At 39.3% G+C, this 19,452-nt stretch overlaps 1 protein-coding gene across 1 annotated transcript in view; it reads right to left on the reverse strand.

Moving 5' to 3' along the window:
- Positions 1 to 19,200, reverse strand: part of LOC108631348 (elongation of very long chain fatty acids protein AAEL008004) — a 27,153-nt gene extending 7,953 nt beyond the window's left edge. The window contains exons 1-3 of the mRNA XM_018035192.2: positions 18,119 to 19,200; positions 9,657 to 9,729; positions 4,531 to 4,721 (exon numbers count right to left, since the gene is read on the reverse strand). Of these exons, the coding sequence (XP_017890681.1) occupies positions 4,531 to 4,721; positions 9,657 to 9,717 (252 nt within the window). The 5' untranslated portion in view covers positions 9,718 to 9,729; positions 18,119 to 19,200. The remainder of the gene's footprint in view (positions 1 to 4,530; positions 4,722 to 9,656; positions 9,730 to 18,118) is intronic.
- Between the last annotated feature and the right edge of the window lie 252 nt (positions 19,201 to 19,452).

Raw genomic sequence — 19,452 nt, forward strand, 5'->3', positions numbered from 1 at the left:
GTAATAAGAATCTATAATAACAAATTCATCATTGTTTAAGTATATAGCCTATACATCCTTAATGCCCTTCCGGTGATCTTTTTTACTGTGCTAGCGAGTTTGATCGAGAATCGGGTTTTATCATCGCGTGACGCACGACATCCGACTCGTGCGATTCGATTGGTATCATCGACGCGGTGGGCATTCCATTAAACTTGACCGTGTTAAACTGGAGTTAGAAAAGCTCGATTGGAAGAGCGTGGGTCGTACGGTAACGAGATCCTCTGTGTCAAGGGCGCGCGTTAACACACTGAACGCACGTCAGGCCAATTTTTCGTACAATTTTCCAAACCGCATGCTTTGCCCCGTTATTCGGTTGTTTCGATCGTGAAACAAGTGCTAGATATCACGGGCAAGTCCGTAGTAGATGATCAGGCCAAACGTGAATATTACGGGCATAGCCCGACCGTCGTACCACGAGTGATACCCACAATATTTACGATTGGCTCGATCATCGTACGGAACAAGTCGTGCGAATGTCTCGAAGCCTGCGCTGACTTGTATACGATTTCGGCCCGAAATTTTCGAATCTAAATCGTAGATGAAGGGGTTAAGCTTAGATCTTCCTCGTCTAATCCCTCTGTTTCTGTTTATTATCATTCGTTAAGATGAAAATTTTTTTTTGCAATGAACAAGTCCTATGAGGCTGTCATTCTTTAATAATCTCTCCTCGATGTCACAAGTTTAAATGTTGGGCCGCTGTAATTTAGATTAGATCAACAATTTTCTTATAACTCAAGCGCGTCACTATAGGTATCGAGAAGTCGTTACTCAACCGGACTTCTTCAATTTGTCATCCGATGCAGGAAGCCGGGATTTCGAAGGGTCTTTGGGGTCGTAAAACTACTCCCGGTGTCCTCAAGCGTTTCACCGGCATTGCAGTTGGTTTGCAGTAACTCAGGAGTCTCGACAGGACACACTCCGGTATCGTGTGTAACTCGGCTGTGACGCAACGGCGCCGTACTGAAGTTTCCTCGGTAACCCTAATTACGTTCACTGCAATACCCGGGCAAAATGTCGGCCCGGAAAAGTATACCATTCGTTCGTAGATAGTTGGAGGAAGTCGCGGACTTGAGAAGTCTAGACTCGCTTTAAATTGCAGATACAGTTACATCCCGTCTTTCGAAATTGACTACGAGCGTCTACCCAACCCAACGAAATGGGTAATAAATTTTCTATTGCTTCCCAGGTTAAGCTTGTATAGCACTTAACGAAGAAATGAAAGAAAATGAAAAGCCTAGATAATGGCACTATGATTAGTTAATGGGATTTCGTTCTGCCGTGTCACCCAAAATTGTATATTACCAACCTCCGAGATCTCCCTCGAATGATAAAACCTAACGACTCGAACTTTAGTGACGTCCTAATTACTAATAGCGCTATACTGACTGCGAGGGCTGATAGACTTTAAAAGTAATCCCAGCCCCGGAAGAATTCCACTATAGATGATTAACGACGAATCCGCTGAATGAAACGCTGAGTATCATTAATCTCGTATCCAATGCTACTATTTTTCAGTTCCCAAGTTCATTTCCATATCGCGCAATTATTTATTGACGTAGGAGAGATTCTGCGTTGTAAATAACTTCTTCTATAATTTCTTCAGACATTATCTCAATGTCAAGCCGGTTTACATGCAATGAACTGACATTTCCAAGATTCTGATTCATTCTAGAAGGTTTTATCGCAGACTGCATAGCTCGTCGCAATAAAAACTCCGTGCTCGCCTCGACTACTCAATTAAAACAAAATCTAAATACTTAATTGCATTTTCTTTATGTCAAGTGCGATTTTGTAATACACTTTAATAGTTTCATAAAAACACATTTAGATATCATATAGCTGCGACAGGAGATTTTTTAGGTAAGCAAGAAATATTGATCGGAGGAATATCGTTTGCAAATTTCATTTGAATTCTATTAGACTCGGTTTACATCGACGCCGGAAATGTCGCCTGCCGTCTGCGCATCGTTCATGAATATGTTCGGTGGATTCGTTATTGTACGGACTCGATGAGGGGACGATTTACGGTAGTCCATTGTACCCCGCCTCCCGACGTCGAAATGTCAAATCGTTCTCGTCGAACGTAACGATATACTAACCGGCTAGAGTAGAGGCTTTACACTATGTTCAGACGCATACATTTTTTAGAACCTGCTATCATCGAATCAATTTCGTAATTTACATTTTAGATGCGTCCCTAATCGTAATTTGTTTGAAACGACGTTGCGGCATCGAATCGATCGTCGACCAATAATAATTCTTGTATTTCTTTCTATTCGACCATTAAAGATTCTCGATTTCAATGCTGTATTTTTTTTTTTAAATCTACGTCTACGTCACATTTTGTACGAATGAATTTTAACGGATCCATGGAGATGGCGACGTTTTTCTCGTCTCGTCGGACGATTTGCATCCTCTCGCCTACTCGATCAAATACGACGACGTGGCCCCCGATATTTGAAGACGGCTCTCAATGCCACTTCATACTCTTCGATCGACTCTAATACGCGGCTCGTTCATCGTGTCGCCGAGCCTCTCTTCTGGTTTCAGACAGTTTCCACGCGAATCTCGACATGTTAAAAATAGGCTCTGATTCAAACAAAAAGGAGCATTGAAAACCTAATCAACGCGAAGATTCTGATTTTCAGTCACAGTCGTTTGCTCTCTGATCATCAGAATGTTTCGCCGAACTACAAGCTATTCCTACTTCTCGTTTCAGATGAAAATCCTGTTTCATTCCATCTTATCTACACGATAAATATTTGTTAAGATTAATTAGAACACTCTGTACATTCAACCAAATGGGGATAAAAAATAAAAGTATACAATCACTAAAAACTTGAGAACTGAAAATACTAATATCTGTATGAAATGATGCGATGGTCGAGGCGAATGATAATCGGAGCGACAAAAAACGCCTCGTAAGTAGAAAGTATCAGTCGATTCGGTACTACGTGAGTACGACTCGTATGAGATAACTGTACACGGGCATGTACGCGACATACTAAGTGCAGACCAAATACGATCGGCATTCGATTAAATAAGCACGCGCGCATTCTTTATCATCGTCAGAGAACAACTCGATCGTCACGCAAACGCGCTTCCTTTTTATTTTCACAAAACTGGGAACTCGATCCCGAACGAATTCATCTCATGTGATAAAAAAATTGCATTTTTATAAATCATCTTCAGAATTTGCAAAATTCATGGCAACGATTTTTCCATTAGTGACAACAGAAAATAAAAGTACTGTATGCATAAAAATGTGCAAAATATCGAAAGCTGCATATCGCGATGGTTAAATAATTAACAGAATTCCTATGATTATAGGATCCTATTTTTATCGTTCTTCCTACATTTATCCCGTAAAGTTAAATTCGACCGAACGACCGATCAATTAGGTCGCTCTACTAGTGACCTAGATTCGAGTATCGTCCAACACCTTCCCATATATCCCATGAATATCCATAAACCGCTAATTCGAAACATTCCCCAATACTAAATACTATGAATCTAATAAATATAAGTCTCAGTTAATTGTTTAAAAAAGTGTCACCAATAAAAAGATTGCTCATTACCAGATCTCATAGAAGAGAACTTCTGTTTCATAAATTAATTTATACACCGGTTACGTAAATGTTCGACGACTTATTATGAACTGCTGAAACATTGTTTTCGCCGATTTGCTAAACAATCGAACGGGGAAAAAGCGTATTATTCTATTACTGGGTCGTTGTTACGATTTAATTCGTTCGAATTGAGCCGGGAGCCCGTTTCACAGTTTTCGAGCGAGATGCAATGGTAGAACTGATAAATGAAAATATCACGAGAGCGTTTTTCATCGACTCGATGAATTCCATTGACGCGGGAGTTTATGCGAGCCACGAACACCACCGTAGCCACCGGGCATTAACTTTCACGAAGTAAGGGGCGAGAGGGAGGCGGCCGTGCCATATCGCTGCCGATACAGGCTATTAATTATTCTAGACGGGATCGATGATACGCCGGAATGGGATTAGTTTGAACAAGTTTCGTCCTACCAGGGGACACTTGTACCTTCTACGCGTGTACACGACTCTTCCAACATATTCGAACAACCAAAAGAATGTTTTTTAATACTTTAAGAAATATTAAAATATTTTAACTAACGTAATCATGAAATTCTATTGCAATTTATTTCTTTCAGTTTTTATAAGAATTTTGACAAGTATAATTTCATTGAAACCATTCATGATTTGTTACACAGATTTACTACAATTTTTAATTGAAACAATTTCCGATAAAATATGTATGCGGTTAAACTAAATCTGGAAATCTGTTTGAAGTACTAGATTCCAACAGTTTCGACTGTGGACGATAAACTGACACGCATGAATTTCACAAATGTTTGACTGGAGTTTGAAATTATGATGGGACAAATAATCATGAAAGGTAAATGTTCCTTCGAGCGAGAGTATGATCGATCGCATATAAGAGAGGAAAACCAACCTCGTAGAAGATCCATGAGGAAAATAGTGTCTGTATCAAGTTGTACGCTATAAGGATTCCTCTTAAGTTGAAAGGCTTTTTGTTCTCCATTAGCCTCGGTCCCAGAACCTTGCTGAAGTAAGCGTAACACAGGCATATAACCATCGTTGGCATAGGACTGCTCATCATTATCCAATGGTTCACTCTAGGATCTGCAATCACAATAGAACTCATGAGACCAGTACATCTCTCAATAACAAAATATGTATTAATTTTTTTATTCAATGAATTATTTTCCAAAATTTCTTTTATATCATTAAAAATGTATCTTCGGTTTTTGACAAATTAAGAAAAAAAAAAAAGATATATTTCCTCGTACTAAAACGAGTTGTTAGATAATTTTAAACGAGACATTTTACTGATTCAACCTATAGCTTAAGTTTAAGGTGTTAAAATTGAGATCGAACCAGGAGATTGCCGACTAATTAATATCGCGCTGAATGGAAGGAATCGTTAGCAGCGATTCTGCGGATTGTTGAAATTAAGAGAGAGAGATTCCGAGCTCTATTTGAAAAGGTATATTAAAACGCGAGGCGTTCGCGACGTGTACGTGTGCTCGGCTAGAAACCAACTCTGCTGAGCAAATGAAGGATTCCGCTGCGAGCGATCTCGTATCATCTGCCCGAATTTTACACCCTCGTTCTAAATTCGTTCGCGGTTCCCTAATTAAAGCGCTGTGTAATAACGGCAAACCTACCGCATTTACCAGCGACAAATTTTTACTAAAATGTGTAATAAAATTAAATATACGAAATTTTTATCGAAGCGATTTATAGATAATAATCTTATATAAATTCGATAACAATAGAATTTTCCTGTCTGACACGAAATAAGAAAAGAGACTCCTTCCATTTTTAATCAGAAAATTCGTTTAACTCAAGGAGCACCTTAATTATCGGGTTTTTGCTGTTGATTACCAAACGACCGGCAAGATAAAAAGCAAACAATCGTCTAATCTTGTCGTTCCCACGTTTCCTTTCTTCATGCACAGACGTCATTGCGATACGATAAATTGATTACAATTTGCCTGTGATTAAAAGACAATGAAGTTAAAGGTCTCGGTTCGTTAACCTCTTTAACACCGGCGATTATATTTAGAAGAGAATAATAATCCAATACTTTACTTTAACAACCGATTGAACAGTTTTGTATGTATCGGGGAAAATTGAAACTGGTTAGCGCGTGCTCTCTCGCGTGTTCCGTTCAAACAGTAACGCGACGCCAAAGTGTTTTATAAAAGAGGAGTTAATCGAACGTTTCATACACCAAGGAAAATAAGTTTTAATCGATATACCTACGTACTCTGTCGACTTTTCCTAACACAGGAAACTTCGCGATTGTCGTACTTATACACTTGGTACGTACGTAGATTGCCTTGTTTGACAACAATTTTATGGCCATGTGTACTTTTTCCACGTTTAGTACCCTTATTAGGATGATCGATTAAAGAAACGTTTCTCATACTTCAGCCATACATGTAATCAGACTCTAGTTTATAACACGATTTTGATTGATCAAATCTTTTGCACATACAATTTTACTGAAACCATTCATGATTTATTATATGATTTACTACGATATATCGATCGATGGAACGTTTAATTCTTTCGTCAAATTTCTTGATGGATAACAATCAATCAAAAAAAAAATGCTGACTTAAAAATATACATTGCTTCAAAAGTGTACGATATCATTCATACGAAATGTGTGAATAAACCTGTTTTCAATTCTGCAATTACGCAATGATTGCCTAAATAATGAGGAGGTGTTATTTGACGAGTCACGGTGAAAACATGTTTGCGTATTCAGATTTAATTAATAAAAATCAAATATTCTCTTGCTTCCGGTAATATTTATCGAAACTTCCGTAATATTGAAGCAAAATAAAATTTCGTCATATCAATTTCATCGAAGATGTCTTGACTGATTTATGATTTAGTAATGTTATAAATAAATGTTGAAGAATAATTATCAGCTTGTGTTATGATAGTCGCGATGAAAGTGGGAATGGGTCAAACATATTCACACGAGCCGTGTTTGGCTCATTTCCTTTACGGATAGTTGGACATCGGCGGCATGTAATTTCCTAAGAACAAGAGACATATCCGCGGTCACGGTACGCGAAACGATTACGTAACAATGGAAATGGAGAGCAAGGTGGCATTCCCTTTTCGCAAAAGGCGAACGTGAACACACGACGACGTGCGGATTTCATAACCGACGCGACACGGTGGTTATTATATGCGCGTCGAAATGTGGAGCAATCGCGCCGCATGATTTAGAAGTTGCCCGCAGAATTATGCAATCTAGATATGTATTAGATGCACCTGTCACGGTGTCAACAGTTCACCGGTTCATCAATTCATCGATGAACAGTCCGATTTATAATGCAGATTTTACGAAATCAAATATTTCTAGAAAATGTAACCCAAACAGGAATTTTTTGTATACTTTTTTTTGTATAAAAGTCATACTTTAATAATATGATTTGTAGACTGCAGATTTTTATATAACAATAAAAATTTAATAAAAAATCTGTAGAGAATGCGGTCTATAGCCTGATCGACAAATCACTGATAATTTTCAATATCCATTACAACTTCAGTAAATGAAATAATGAGGAACAACATTATTAGCCAACAATACTTCTATTCAATGCATCAGCATTAATTTCTATTTACCCAACACTAAAAGTCGTACCAAAGTTCATGCTAATATTGTATTTGCACACCTGAATTTCTGAATATTCATAGACTTAAAAAAACATTTAAATTAAACAGGTCAACGATTTGCCGACTGACTATTATGAAAATTGGTATCGTTCAATACATAATTGCAGAGAGCATTGTACTTAATAATATCCACCAGTTGGCGGATGTGAACATTTGATTAATCTATTATATCCATCTTAATATTTCCGTGGAATACAGGTCAAAATAGACAGCTATTGCATACAAAACAGTTGGCTATTCTTTTGTATCATTAAAATATGATCCACTCTGTAAAGTAAATAAATTGAAAACTCCTATTTCTTTAATTGGCTCGTCACAAAAAAGTTTTTTCGTGCTTCTTGTCCTCGGAGGAATAAATTTCAAAGAATGCATTTTAACAATGACGCGTAGTGTACACGGTCGACGAGTTGCGACAATAAACTCGGCGATTCGTTTAGAGTTTCGAGTGCGGCGACGAGGCATAGGAAAGCAACGAAACGAAAGGAACGATTCCCAAGCGTGGAAAATTCAGGAAAAGGGGGAGAGTCTACGATGGCCGTCAGCTTGGATGAATTTCTCCACGCTCTTTTTTTTTTTATTCAACCAACCCCCTGTGCAAGTAGAAGCGCAGAGTTCGTTCGTTCGAGCCGCAACTTCCACTAAATTACTTTCGCACTCGCATGACTCGCTGGACACAGCCTACTTCTCGATACCTCGGTTGTTCATTTTCTTTTTCTGTAATCTCAGTATTTAGCGAACGAGACAAGAGATGTTTGGATAAGAAGACGATCGATTATCAGATACCAGGTTCAGGGGTATGAACTCATGGTTCTGGTGATTCTTTCAACGTTTACCAAACAATTCTCATGGTTTACCTTGCAATTAGACGCTCTTAAATCTGAAGGTCCCGAATGATAAACGTACTAAATTCTCTTCTCCTTTCTCATCATTTACCATCTATATAAAATGTATTAAATAATAAGATATCATTCATTGACACGATGGAAATGAGTTAAACGGATCGTGCGCACACTAAAATCGCGTCGTGATCTTATTATAACCGGGGCGGGACGAAGCACGGCACAGCAGGCGAGAACGTTTAGTTTAGCCGAATGAGCATCATCGTATGTGAATGCAAGAATGGATTCCAGCGGCGCAGCAACAACGTTAGGTGTAATCAGGCGAGGGGCGCCTCTTGGTCTACACGGGGACACGATTAGCGGAAAACACGGCCTACTGGCTTGCCAGGTATTAAATCGATAATCCACGCTAGCGTGTAGCACGGGAACGTGAAAGAGACCCGAGGAGACTCAGTCGCCCCTTTAATAACCACTCGCTCCTACTAAGTTCTCGTGTCGCTCACACCGTGTCTGTGAAGTTGCCGCGGCCTTCTGTCGATTTTTAGAAGTAAACGCTGTTAGCTCTTCATAAATGAGCACCAAAGACTTCTACGCCTCAAGTGTTAAAGAATACCTGTTAATATCCACACACTAAGTAAATCTACGGATATGCCGTAAAACGTATCAAACATATTCAGAAAGAATGAATGCGTAAATTAAAATAATTTTATGATTTACTGTATGTAATTTAGAATATTTGCATCAGTCCCGAAATTCGAGACCTACATATGAATATCTATCTATTCTGTAAACTAATTGGGGAAACGCAAATCTTGAATACTCAAAGAACCGAGGCTATCTTTGTGTACACCTTTTGTATGTCCGTGAATCGATTCCTTGGGAAATGCTGACACTGACAGTTTTTTTTTCGTTAAATTCCTTTTGGCCGATAGGAACGTGGGTCTCCAAAATTCCAGAATGACGCGTTCGAGAAAATTTCAACTTCGGCTCGTAAGGGAAATTGGGAACAGGATGGAAGTGACGTTACGACACTTTATTGACACGCGCGCACCTCCCGAGGCGGTGCCTGGAAGGAAGAAGTCGTTTTGAAAAAATATGCACGACAAATACGCGGCTTCGCCACCTGCGTATATGTGCGACGACGGCGTGGTCCTCGTTCTTCGAATCGCGCGTAGTAGATTCGTGTCCTCATTCGTACGACGTTACGAAACCGAAACTATCCGACGCGCATTTCTCCGCTTTCGTCAGCCGTGAATTAATTTATCGTAAAACCTTGTACAATTATTTTTAGCATTAAATCAAGATCCCTATTCACGCGTCTAATACGTCTTCCATTTTAATCTCCAAATTCCAAGTTTAACAAGAAAAGGTCAAATGATTTTACTAACTATTTAATTTCATTTTATGTTTGATGGATATTAAATAAATATATTGATACTAGCAAGAATTTCTAACATAATTAAATCCAGCGTACTTTATATAATTCGCATCGATTCGGTATATATATAAATCTTACCTGATTTGTTGTCCATCATGTCCCTGTAGCCGTGCACCAGATCCGCTACTAGAGTCGTCATCTTGGCTTGAGTCTGGAATAAGAAAAAATTCGAATTTAATGATCATTGATATTTTTAAGTCAAACGAGTGAATATCTCTTGGATAAACGTAAGACGTTTTCACACGTCTTGAAGTGGTTTTCGCGGAAGTATAAAAGACCAGGTTTGCCATTTAAATGCATAGATCTTTCCGCTGCAAATTTTCGCCTTTTTCGAGAAAGTCTCGTTACGCTGAATCATCGGAATTCGTCAAACATCGTCCATCCCTGTTCGTTTTAACCATACCAACTATCGTAACAATGATTACAAGAAAAGCGTTATTAATTATTCCAATAATTGATTATATGAAACACTATATTAAATATTGTATAAACTTTTATTCTAACATATTTATGGCTCATGGTGTATCATGGAAATGAGACAAATTAACTGACCATTCAACAATGTGTTAATCATGACAAACGTAAACGATCGATCGGGCCGTGCGATTAATTTCGTTTTCTAAGCACCGGATGGAAACAAAAATTGTAACACGGTGACTGTGCGAATCGATTAAATACGCAAAGGTGAATTAAGCCATGGCGTTAAGCCATCCTATCCGAATTAATGCATATTCGATTATCGACTGCTCTGCACGTCGGAATCGGGTCACCGAATTACGCGCATGGCCTCCGCAACGATCCTCGATCGACCGCGCGTGTAAGTACATACGTACGTCTGCGAATTTTTCGCCAGTTGCAACTTTTCAAGTTAAAAATTGCTTGGACAGAATAATTTACTGCTGGTTCAAGCTTGATAAAAATGAGCAGAACGAAGAGACTGGCGATTTCTAATATAAAACTTCCGTCGAAAAAAATTGATTAAGGTTTTCTTATATCGTTCGAGCGACGTGATACTTTAATAGATCACATCTATTTTTTATGTTTTATGCATTTTATATTTTGCTATAAATGCGATCTAATAATAAATGATTTTAAGTTAGAATCAGAAATTGTTTTAACAGGATGCGATAAATGTAATGGAAGTAGAGCTGGAATTCTGCACGAGACATTGATACCGATTTAAACGAGTGTAATCAATGAAGTAGCCTACTTTTTGCTGGAAATAAAACGGCGAAAGAATACTCGGGAATTAGATTTTTCTTTTTGTCGATGAAATAATAACGGGTTAATTGGAAACGGAGGAAGCAGCGACAGGTAAATAATGGGAGCGAATGGTGGTTATCGGATAAATGTTTTATCGGGAAGAGGCGTGTAGCCGACTAATCGCGGCGTCACGTGCGACCGATAAAAGGATTTCTGAAATTCGGAAAAGAGCATGTGAACGTGCGAATCTCGGTACACGACTAAAAACTATGTGGTCTGATAACAGAAATGTTGCTAAGCTAAATATAAAAGAATGGAGGAGAGTATCTGGTCGTTCTCTTTCCTCTGTGGAGTTATCGACTTCGTCCAGACCTCTTTTACTCCGTAGACTTGTTACGGAGCGTGTCGTTGTACTGTTTACACGGATTCTGAACAATAATAAAACGGCGATGTGGCGATCGATACTGCGCACAACTCAATAAATCGTCTATTATCACTTGAACACTAAAAATAGTATTTCTGTGATTAAATTTTATTTTCTGTTGCAAGAATGAGCATTACGATTGATAGCACTCCGATTGAATATGCTCAAGTCAAATATTGCAATCTAATATAAACAGGGTCCAACGTACAATGTACTGAGAAAATGTTGCATCATGCCATTCATAATTAGTCAATAATGCAGTTAAGTATGATACTTTGCCCCATCGGATTTTTACAATCTAACACGTCGTGTGTACACTATATTCATTTGCATAATTTCACACGAGCTTGACGTCAACAATAGTTTTTTCCACTCTCACCTGAAGTATTCCATGACGTTTCCTAACATATTACTTTGTAATAAATTCTGAGGAACGATATCGACCAATCGAGATTCTAATACGATGGATTGGAAAAAAGGAGCAGGATAGACAAATGTAAAAAAGGTTTATGATGTCTTTCGATTCGGATTGTATCAAATTAACCGGGAGCACACAAATAACGACGAAACGAGCTTCAATATTCAGTTATCGAACAGTTCTCAATAACACAAGACGCTATACGATGTAAACAGACAAAACAACGAGAAATGGTGAAAGAAACTCAAGAACTTCGATTTCCATCCTATTCATGTCGTAGGACATATTGCAAAACGTATTAACAGAATGCAAGATTGCAATAGTATTAATATAAATGGGAGGATAAAAATTGTTTATGTATGTGTATCTAGTAACAATGAATCTCGGGTTTGTGTTACTTAATTTCCTCTAATTAAAAACGAGTAAGAAGTCTACGTCTTCTTTTTTCAATACTCGATCTGGCATCGATGCTGCTACATTTTTACATGATTTTTACGTTTCAAAATGAAAACAATTTTAATCTACGCACATTACCACCACCTACATTAATTGTTTTAATATCAAAATCTGTCAACATCGATGCCAGACAAGCATTGAAAAACAAGACGTAGAATTATTAATCGTTTTGAATTTTGTCCCCATAGGGAAAATTAACACAAGCCCGAACTGGCTTGGATTCATCGTTATAAGCTGTACATACACTATTTCTATTCCTTTCGATTGAATTTCGATTTCCACTCGATTGAATAATAAAACCGTCCATGATTTATTCTCTGATGTGTTATTTCATTAATTGTTATGTGGTTTACTGGAACGTGTTATTTGAAACGGTCGCTGATACTAATTTTGAATCTTGTCGGGTTTTCTCTACTAAGACATCCCAGAAATCTCAATTGAGATTCGATTATTAAGTCGTACACAAATTTCTCTTTCGTTCTTCCTCCGAGTTACAAGACGCATTACATAAGACCTATAAGATTTGTAGGCATTCCAAAAAAGATGAAAGAACTCTCGAACCTCGGGAGGAAACACAGGAGAGAGGTATACGTAGAGGGGGGGCAGACAGAAATACGGGGACGTAGAGTAGTAGAAAGTTACTGAACGTGTGGTTACGTCGTCCATCGAGATCAATTACACCAGATAGCTAACACCCGAATCGAGAACTATGGATCAAAATGTAGGTCACGTAATCGGTAAAGAGCGAGGCCACATTTCGCAGGTTACACGCAGCATTTATCATTTCTCCTATGTATAGACATCTGTATATTAATAAATCCAGTTTGAAATCATGTTACGATGAAATTAATTACTATTATTGATTATCGAGCGTTGACAGAACAATCGACTGAGATTTAATCAATTAGATAGACGAGCTAACGAACATTATTCTGATCTGGACAGTTGAGGTCCGGGTATTTCGCAACAATTCGACGACGATTCCCCGTTTCCCCGAAGAAGAACGCAACGTTGCTAATAAAATACTTTCTAAACAGAATTGAGAACCCGCCGGAAGAGCTGAAATTCTTCTACGCTTCGACTTTCCCCGTATATTATAATTCGCCAATCAATTACACGCTAGACGTAATCAAATTTCGTTACTAGCCGCTTATAAATCTAACACAATCTCGATTCGGTAATCGGGATAAAAAATCTCGATTGACTAATAAAAAAATATAGGTTGTCGCTGAACCTACAATCTATGTGATATTAAACAAACAGCGAAAACTGCAAACAGTTGGAGTATTGCAACAATTGTTTGAACTAAATTGCTCCGATGAAACCGGTGGAATTTCTCGATGGCCGTTCCGAGAAAGAAAATTTTTAGATGAAAATAGCCTTCCGACTTGGCCATGAAATTCTCTCACAAACGATTCTACGAATATATTAAGACACCCTAGCTCGACTCGGACAATTCTCGCCAATAATTTTTTGTATCGCCGCACGTATTCATTCATTAAACTAGTTATTCTCATTTTTATAACAACCTGTCGTACGAAAAGTATTTTTAATTATTTTATAACTGGAGCAGGCGAGTGGCCTGGCAGGTTACCATTTTCTACTTTTAATTAACAGCGAAAAGATGCATCGATATGTTGCTTGCTCATCAAGTAAATAACTCCAAGCTGAGAAACAATCGCGCCCGATCGACGATAGAGAGAGAAAGAGGGAGGGAGAAAGCAGGAATATAGGTAATTTCTAAAGGGCACCTGGGATGCGCTATTTAGGTTACGCGGCATTGTTCTGACTCATCGATATTAATCTAACGTATATAGCAGTTCAAGCTATTAAAGTATTAAATACCTTAGCGACCAATAAAGTCGTCACGATTCACGTTCTAATTACAATCGTGACCGACGTTTGCGAGAATGCACGAATCTTTCATTTCACGAACATTTCAATTGCAAGAAAAGATTTGTGCAATTACCAAGTGAAATAAATTATTACTTCTTCTAAAAATTATCTTATTTCGCCCCACATTATTAGCAATAATAAAACATAGTAGCAAAATTTTATGAGAAAATTTTGAAAGAGATTACCTTAAGGATGTATTGGCTGTACAGTCAATCCCTAAATTTTATGCACTTTAGAAACGCATTTTTTAAAAAGAAATCAGACGTCGGAAGAACAATGCTAATAATAAACAACAAAAAAAATTTTCGATTTTTCCGAGATTTTTCCAAGGGGCACCCCTTCAATTTCTTCCAAATTTTCGTTTTTGGCCAATAACTCCCAAACCGTTGGTCCTACGAAAAAATTGCATACAACCTTTCTTGTAGAGGACGACGAGATCTCCAATTTCCATATAAAAGTTTTTCGCTAGCGTCAATAGTTTACGAGTTATTGACGAAAAACGAACAAACAGTTTTTTGCAAATTACTCGTAAAGTATTCAAGCTAGCGAAATACTCTTATATGGAAATTGTAGATCTCGCCGCCCTCTACAAGAAAAGTCTGATGCAATTTTCTCGTAGGTCCAACGGTTTAGGAGTTATTTAGGAAAAACGAAATCTTTTCCCAAAAGTTCGCCGTTTCGGCGGTGGGATGGTCGGATTTTGTCAACATCAATAAAATGCCAAATAATCATACGTAACTCGTTAAATATCGAAATTAGAAGAAAAATGCATTGAATCTTTCTTTGTAGGGGCTATTAGCGCCTACAACTTCTGTATAAAAAATTTTTCGCCAGCGTCAATAATTAATTGGATATTTCCTTCTATCCTTTTTAGCACGTAGCTATTTATTATTAGCATTGTTCTTCCGACGTCTGATTTCTTTTTAATTATAGGAAACGCGTTTTTCTAAGGTACATAAACTTTTGGGATTGACTGTATAGCCAATACATCCTTAACGCAAAATGGCAAGACTTCTAGTGTCAGTTATATAGAAAATGGGTAATATTAAAATCGGCAGCTGATCGTTTCAGTATTAAACACGTCGCGCGGTTACGATTCTGGGAAGATTATCGCGATCGAAAGAGCGTTCAACCCCGGCCAGGTGCGGTCGCGTCGTTCAAACTTGCATCGGGCAGCCCCCCGAGGCACGCGGCGAGTTTCTCACATTGCGTATATAATTTACAATAGCACATGTCGTGACCAAGCTCGCGTCATTTTCGCTATTGATTTCTTTACGTTCGTACGACCCTCGCTCGAGCGTTTCCTCGTGATTCATACCAACTTTAGTGAAATGCGTATTACGTACTCCCCTGGTCGCGATTCTTAAGACATCAAGTATCTATCGTCCACCAAAATATCTGACAAATATTCCAACTGAAACTTGATATTAAATCATATGGGAAATCAAATAATACATAATCAATAGTTTCAATAAAATTGTATTTTTATAGACATTGTATATAATACTTGACATTAAGATTTGATATGAAAGGTGTTCCGAGACGTATAAAACGGAGGGTACGGGACACATTCTGCGGGCTTGTCATCATAATCTTGGTTCCCTTATAGATAAGAACGGGAGATGAGGAAATGGTGATAACCGGGTATTACGTATTCGCATGAATCATCAGTTAGGCGATTATCGAGATAACGTAACAAATCGAATTCAATTTTCATAAGAGAGCTATCTTAAAGTCGAGACTGAATGTCGAAACGCAGTACTTCGATTTTCATTTCTGACAAGCGTGAGATCTCTTCGAACATCGTTTATTCTTATTAAAAAATAATGTGGTCGACCTATTCTTCCCGGGCATCGGTTATTCCTAAGAAACTAGCTCCGTAAGTAGGTCGACGAAGATGCAGAGCTCCGTCCGGAATACAGGATGCCGATAAAAATGTAATTTCTGTCGCCGGGGCGCTAGTTTCACGTCTGCGACGCGAAAGAATAAAGATGATCACGTGAAATTATTCAATTTGACGATGACGCGCAGCTATTACGTAGCATCCGTCGAGGACGGAGAAAGTAATGCCGACACAACGAACCAGGAGTTGCTTAAACGGTATACAATTGTATTTACTCGCCGATGCTTTCCTACGCGTTTCTGTTAACGTGCCTGACCGAGATGGTCGTGCGTCGTTAAACGATAACATGAACGTGGAATCAATTTTGTGCATAGTATATTATAGAATAGCGTAATCGATGGTAGAATCGCGTTTGCCTTAAGCACGTCGCGGAGTACCGAATGTCAAATGGCATTTCGCACGACTCTATCGATTCTTTAGAGCTCGTTGTTGCAACAGTAATGGACGAAATGTACGTTTCAAGTACTCAACAAACAGATACACGTCGGTTTCATACTTAGTAAAAAATATTATAAAAAACTTATGTTCAAAAGTGTCCAGGTACTACTTCCTTTATCTTATGCATTATTCGAATATCAGAACGCTTTTCTTACCAAAACCAGAATTAATAAAATTCACATGCATTCCTCCTGTAGTTCAAACTTCTTATCATTCAGTATTTTTTATGGAAGTTAATTACCGGGACATTTCGACCGTATTTCGTCGAATACACTTAAGACGGTCTTTCGAGCGTTTCATCGATACGATTTCTAGTTTAAGGAGGACGCGATTCGCCAATTTGCCGCAGAGGATTAACGGAATACTCCTTTCAAGAGTGCAGAATCCGGGAAAAAGAGGAAGGAGAAAAGCCGAAACTTTTATTTACCTCGCCAAGCTGCTCTTTCGATCGGACGCTCTTACAGACGGTTTATACGATTTGCTGCTGCTCGCAGCTGATAACAATTCTGCTAAGATACGATTATCTTTTAATGAGAAGCAGTAGAAAAGAAAAAGAAAAGTACACGTGTTGATATCAGACAGGATTTGCATTCTCAGATAATACGATCGATGCACGTCATAGCAATGAAATTGGAAAGAATAAGCGTGGTTTTATTCTGGCATCCAGACATGGGAGCGCACCTGTACCCGATACTCCGATCTTCGCGTCAAACGACACATTTACGTATTTGAATAAAAGATGGAACAGAATAAACTTGCGCTTTACGCGTTTGTATCTTGTGCTTATCACTGATACGCGCGATCGAAGATGTTATTTTGGCAAAGCGTCGAACGTAGTTACGTATACGAACTAAGAGAGAAAGCGTTTCTCGCTCGGAACGGTGACCTGTTCGCAAACAACGAGAGCCACTTGTACCGGAAATGAACCTAACGCTTCGAGTATTATCATTTTCAAACGTGACACGTATCGCTACGTGCGAAAGAATTAATAATTTTCTCGCAATCGTTTACCGGATGTAACGGGGAATCATGCCGATGCGCGTACAATTTCAGCTTATCGGAGAATCGCCAAAAAGTGTTTCATAACGCCGATTTTGCATGCGATTCATCGCATCTGCGAACCGAGAATATAATGTCCAAAATCTTGCGCTTATCGAGACATAAACATAGACGATGAATCATGGGTCTCGACGAGTTTTCTTAATTTATTTTCTTCATCGTGACCCAGTGCAATAGATTTGCAATCCGTGATTCATTCGAACCTGCAATATGACTGGTTGACACAATTGACAACGCGTGTGCTTAGAATTCGTTTTCAACGTTGCGTCTCCAAGCCGAGACTAACTATATTCGTTGGTCTCTGTTTATAAAATGTTTAGCAGTTAAAAAAGAGATGATCGAGTCAAATCATATATAAGTATTACGTGATTCATCGATAATTGCAGATTATGTTCCTCGAATCGTGTATTTCGTTATCTTTGCGAAAGTATTACCGATCGAGGTATTAACGTGAATTTAAGGCGATAATTGAAGATTAAGATCGTGGCCGCCAAGTGTTTCGTTTCGCCGGGAAATGTAACGAGATCGCGATAATGAACGAAACACCCGATGCTTTTCCCGTCGATCAATAATCATGAGATACGGGCGGGAAAAGAGGAGAATTTTCAGGAATCACGCTCCGTTTTCACGAACCTCGGAATCGATCACGGAACCGTCCTAACCTCAAAAGCCGGCACGCCTCGAACAAACCAGGACGCAGGCAAAATTCACGAAAAAGGAACGTGTCAAAGGACTACACCCACCTGCTACTCGTCTTCGATGTTTTCTTTATTTCCTCTCGGCCGACCTGTCCTTCCGTCTTATCGGCGTCGCGGCACTGTGATTACCCGGCTTCACCAACTTCGAATTCTCACACCGTCTTATTTTCTTCTTGTCACCTGATCGATGATACATAAAACAAGCACGTTGCTCGTTCGCAGTAGCGGGAAAAAATAGGAAGCCTCTTCGATTCTTTACTTTCGACGAACTTCGAATCTCGAGTCGCGTGTTTCGCGAACAACAGTCCGGCTTGGTTTGCTCCTCCGTGCTGTTAGAAGAAGCAAGCGAACGCGAATAAGACTGATGACTGCTGGTCGCCGGTTTCCTTCATCGACGTGTCTTCTTCCTCCTCTCCGTCGCGAGCGCGTATCACAAAGACAAGAGGGAGGCGTTTAATAAAAAACGATGCGAAACAGGAAAGGGGAAGAGACAGAGGGAAGATAAAAGGTTGAAGAAGTGCGAGGGAAATAAAAGAGGGAGTCGCGTTGAATCTCGACGACAGTTTTCGTATGCACGCGGTCGCGCTCGACTGACAGACTGATGGACAGTACCCCGGTTTCTTCTCTCTAACCTCCAACACTCCCTGACCGGCGGCCGTTTTCCGTTTATGCTACTTGTGCCGCCTATTCGCCTCGCCTGCTGCTCGCCTTTCCGTGCTCTCACCCTACTCCTGTCCACGATGCTTCATCGTACGTGTTACTGCTACTGCCTCTCCCTACTTTCCTCCTTCCTTCCACCGCTTGATTCCGCTCTTTCTTCCGTTTCCTCTTTCTTTCACCCCGATAGCGACCGTTCGCGACGAAATAATTGTTCGTAACCTGTCACTCGGCTGCGTGCTCGCATACGGATGATCCTCCACCTCGCCCTTGCCAAATCTCATCCATGTACGATAACACCACTGGCTCTCTGTTTGCCGGCACGTTGCGCTCCGTTCTCTGCGATCACGGAGTAAAACCGAATCGACCGCGTCTTAATTAAACGGGAAAAGGAAAAAAACGATCGCGACAAAGATGAGGACGACGACGACGAGGGACGACGACGAGGACAACGCGGACGCGACGAAAACGATGGGGAAGCGAGGACCGCCGTGCCGTGCCGATTACGAAAACTAAATGCTACATGCTCGCCATCTCGCGTCTATTCCGTCGATTCCCGACCGATGGTTCTCAAGTATCGAATCTTTGCATTTACATATTTCTTTTCTAATCTTCAGTTGACAAATCGATTGTAACAAGTGATTAAGTTTCTCGTCTTTTATATCCGTAAGTAGTTAAGACAAATTTCAATTTCAAAGAGTTCAACAATTATTTTTTCACGC

The sequence above is a fragment of the Ceratina calcarata genome, unplaced genomic scaffold (genome assembly GCF_001652005.2).
Source record: "Ceratina calcarata isolate Rehan_Ccalc_2016 unplaced genomic scaffold, ASM165200v1 scaffold88.2, whole genome shotgun sequence".
Lineage (NCBI taxonomy): Eukaryota > Metazoa > Arthropoda > Insecta > Hymenoptera > Apidae > Ceratina > Ceratina calcarata.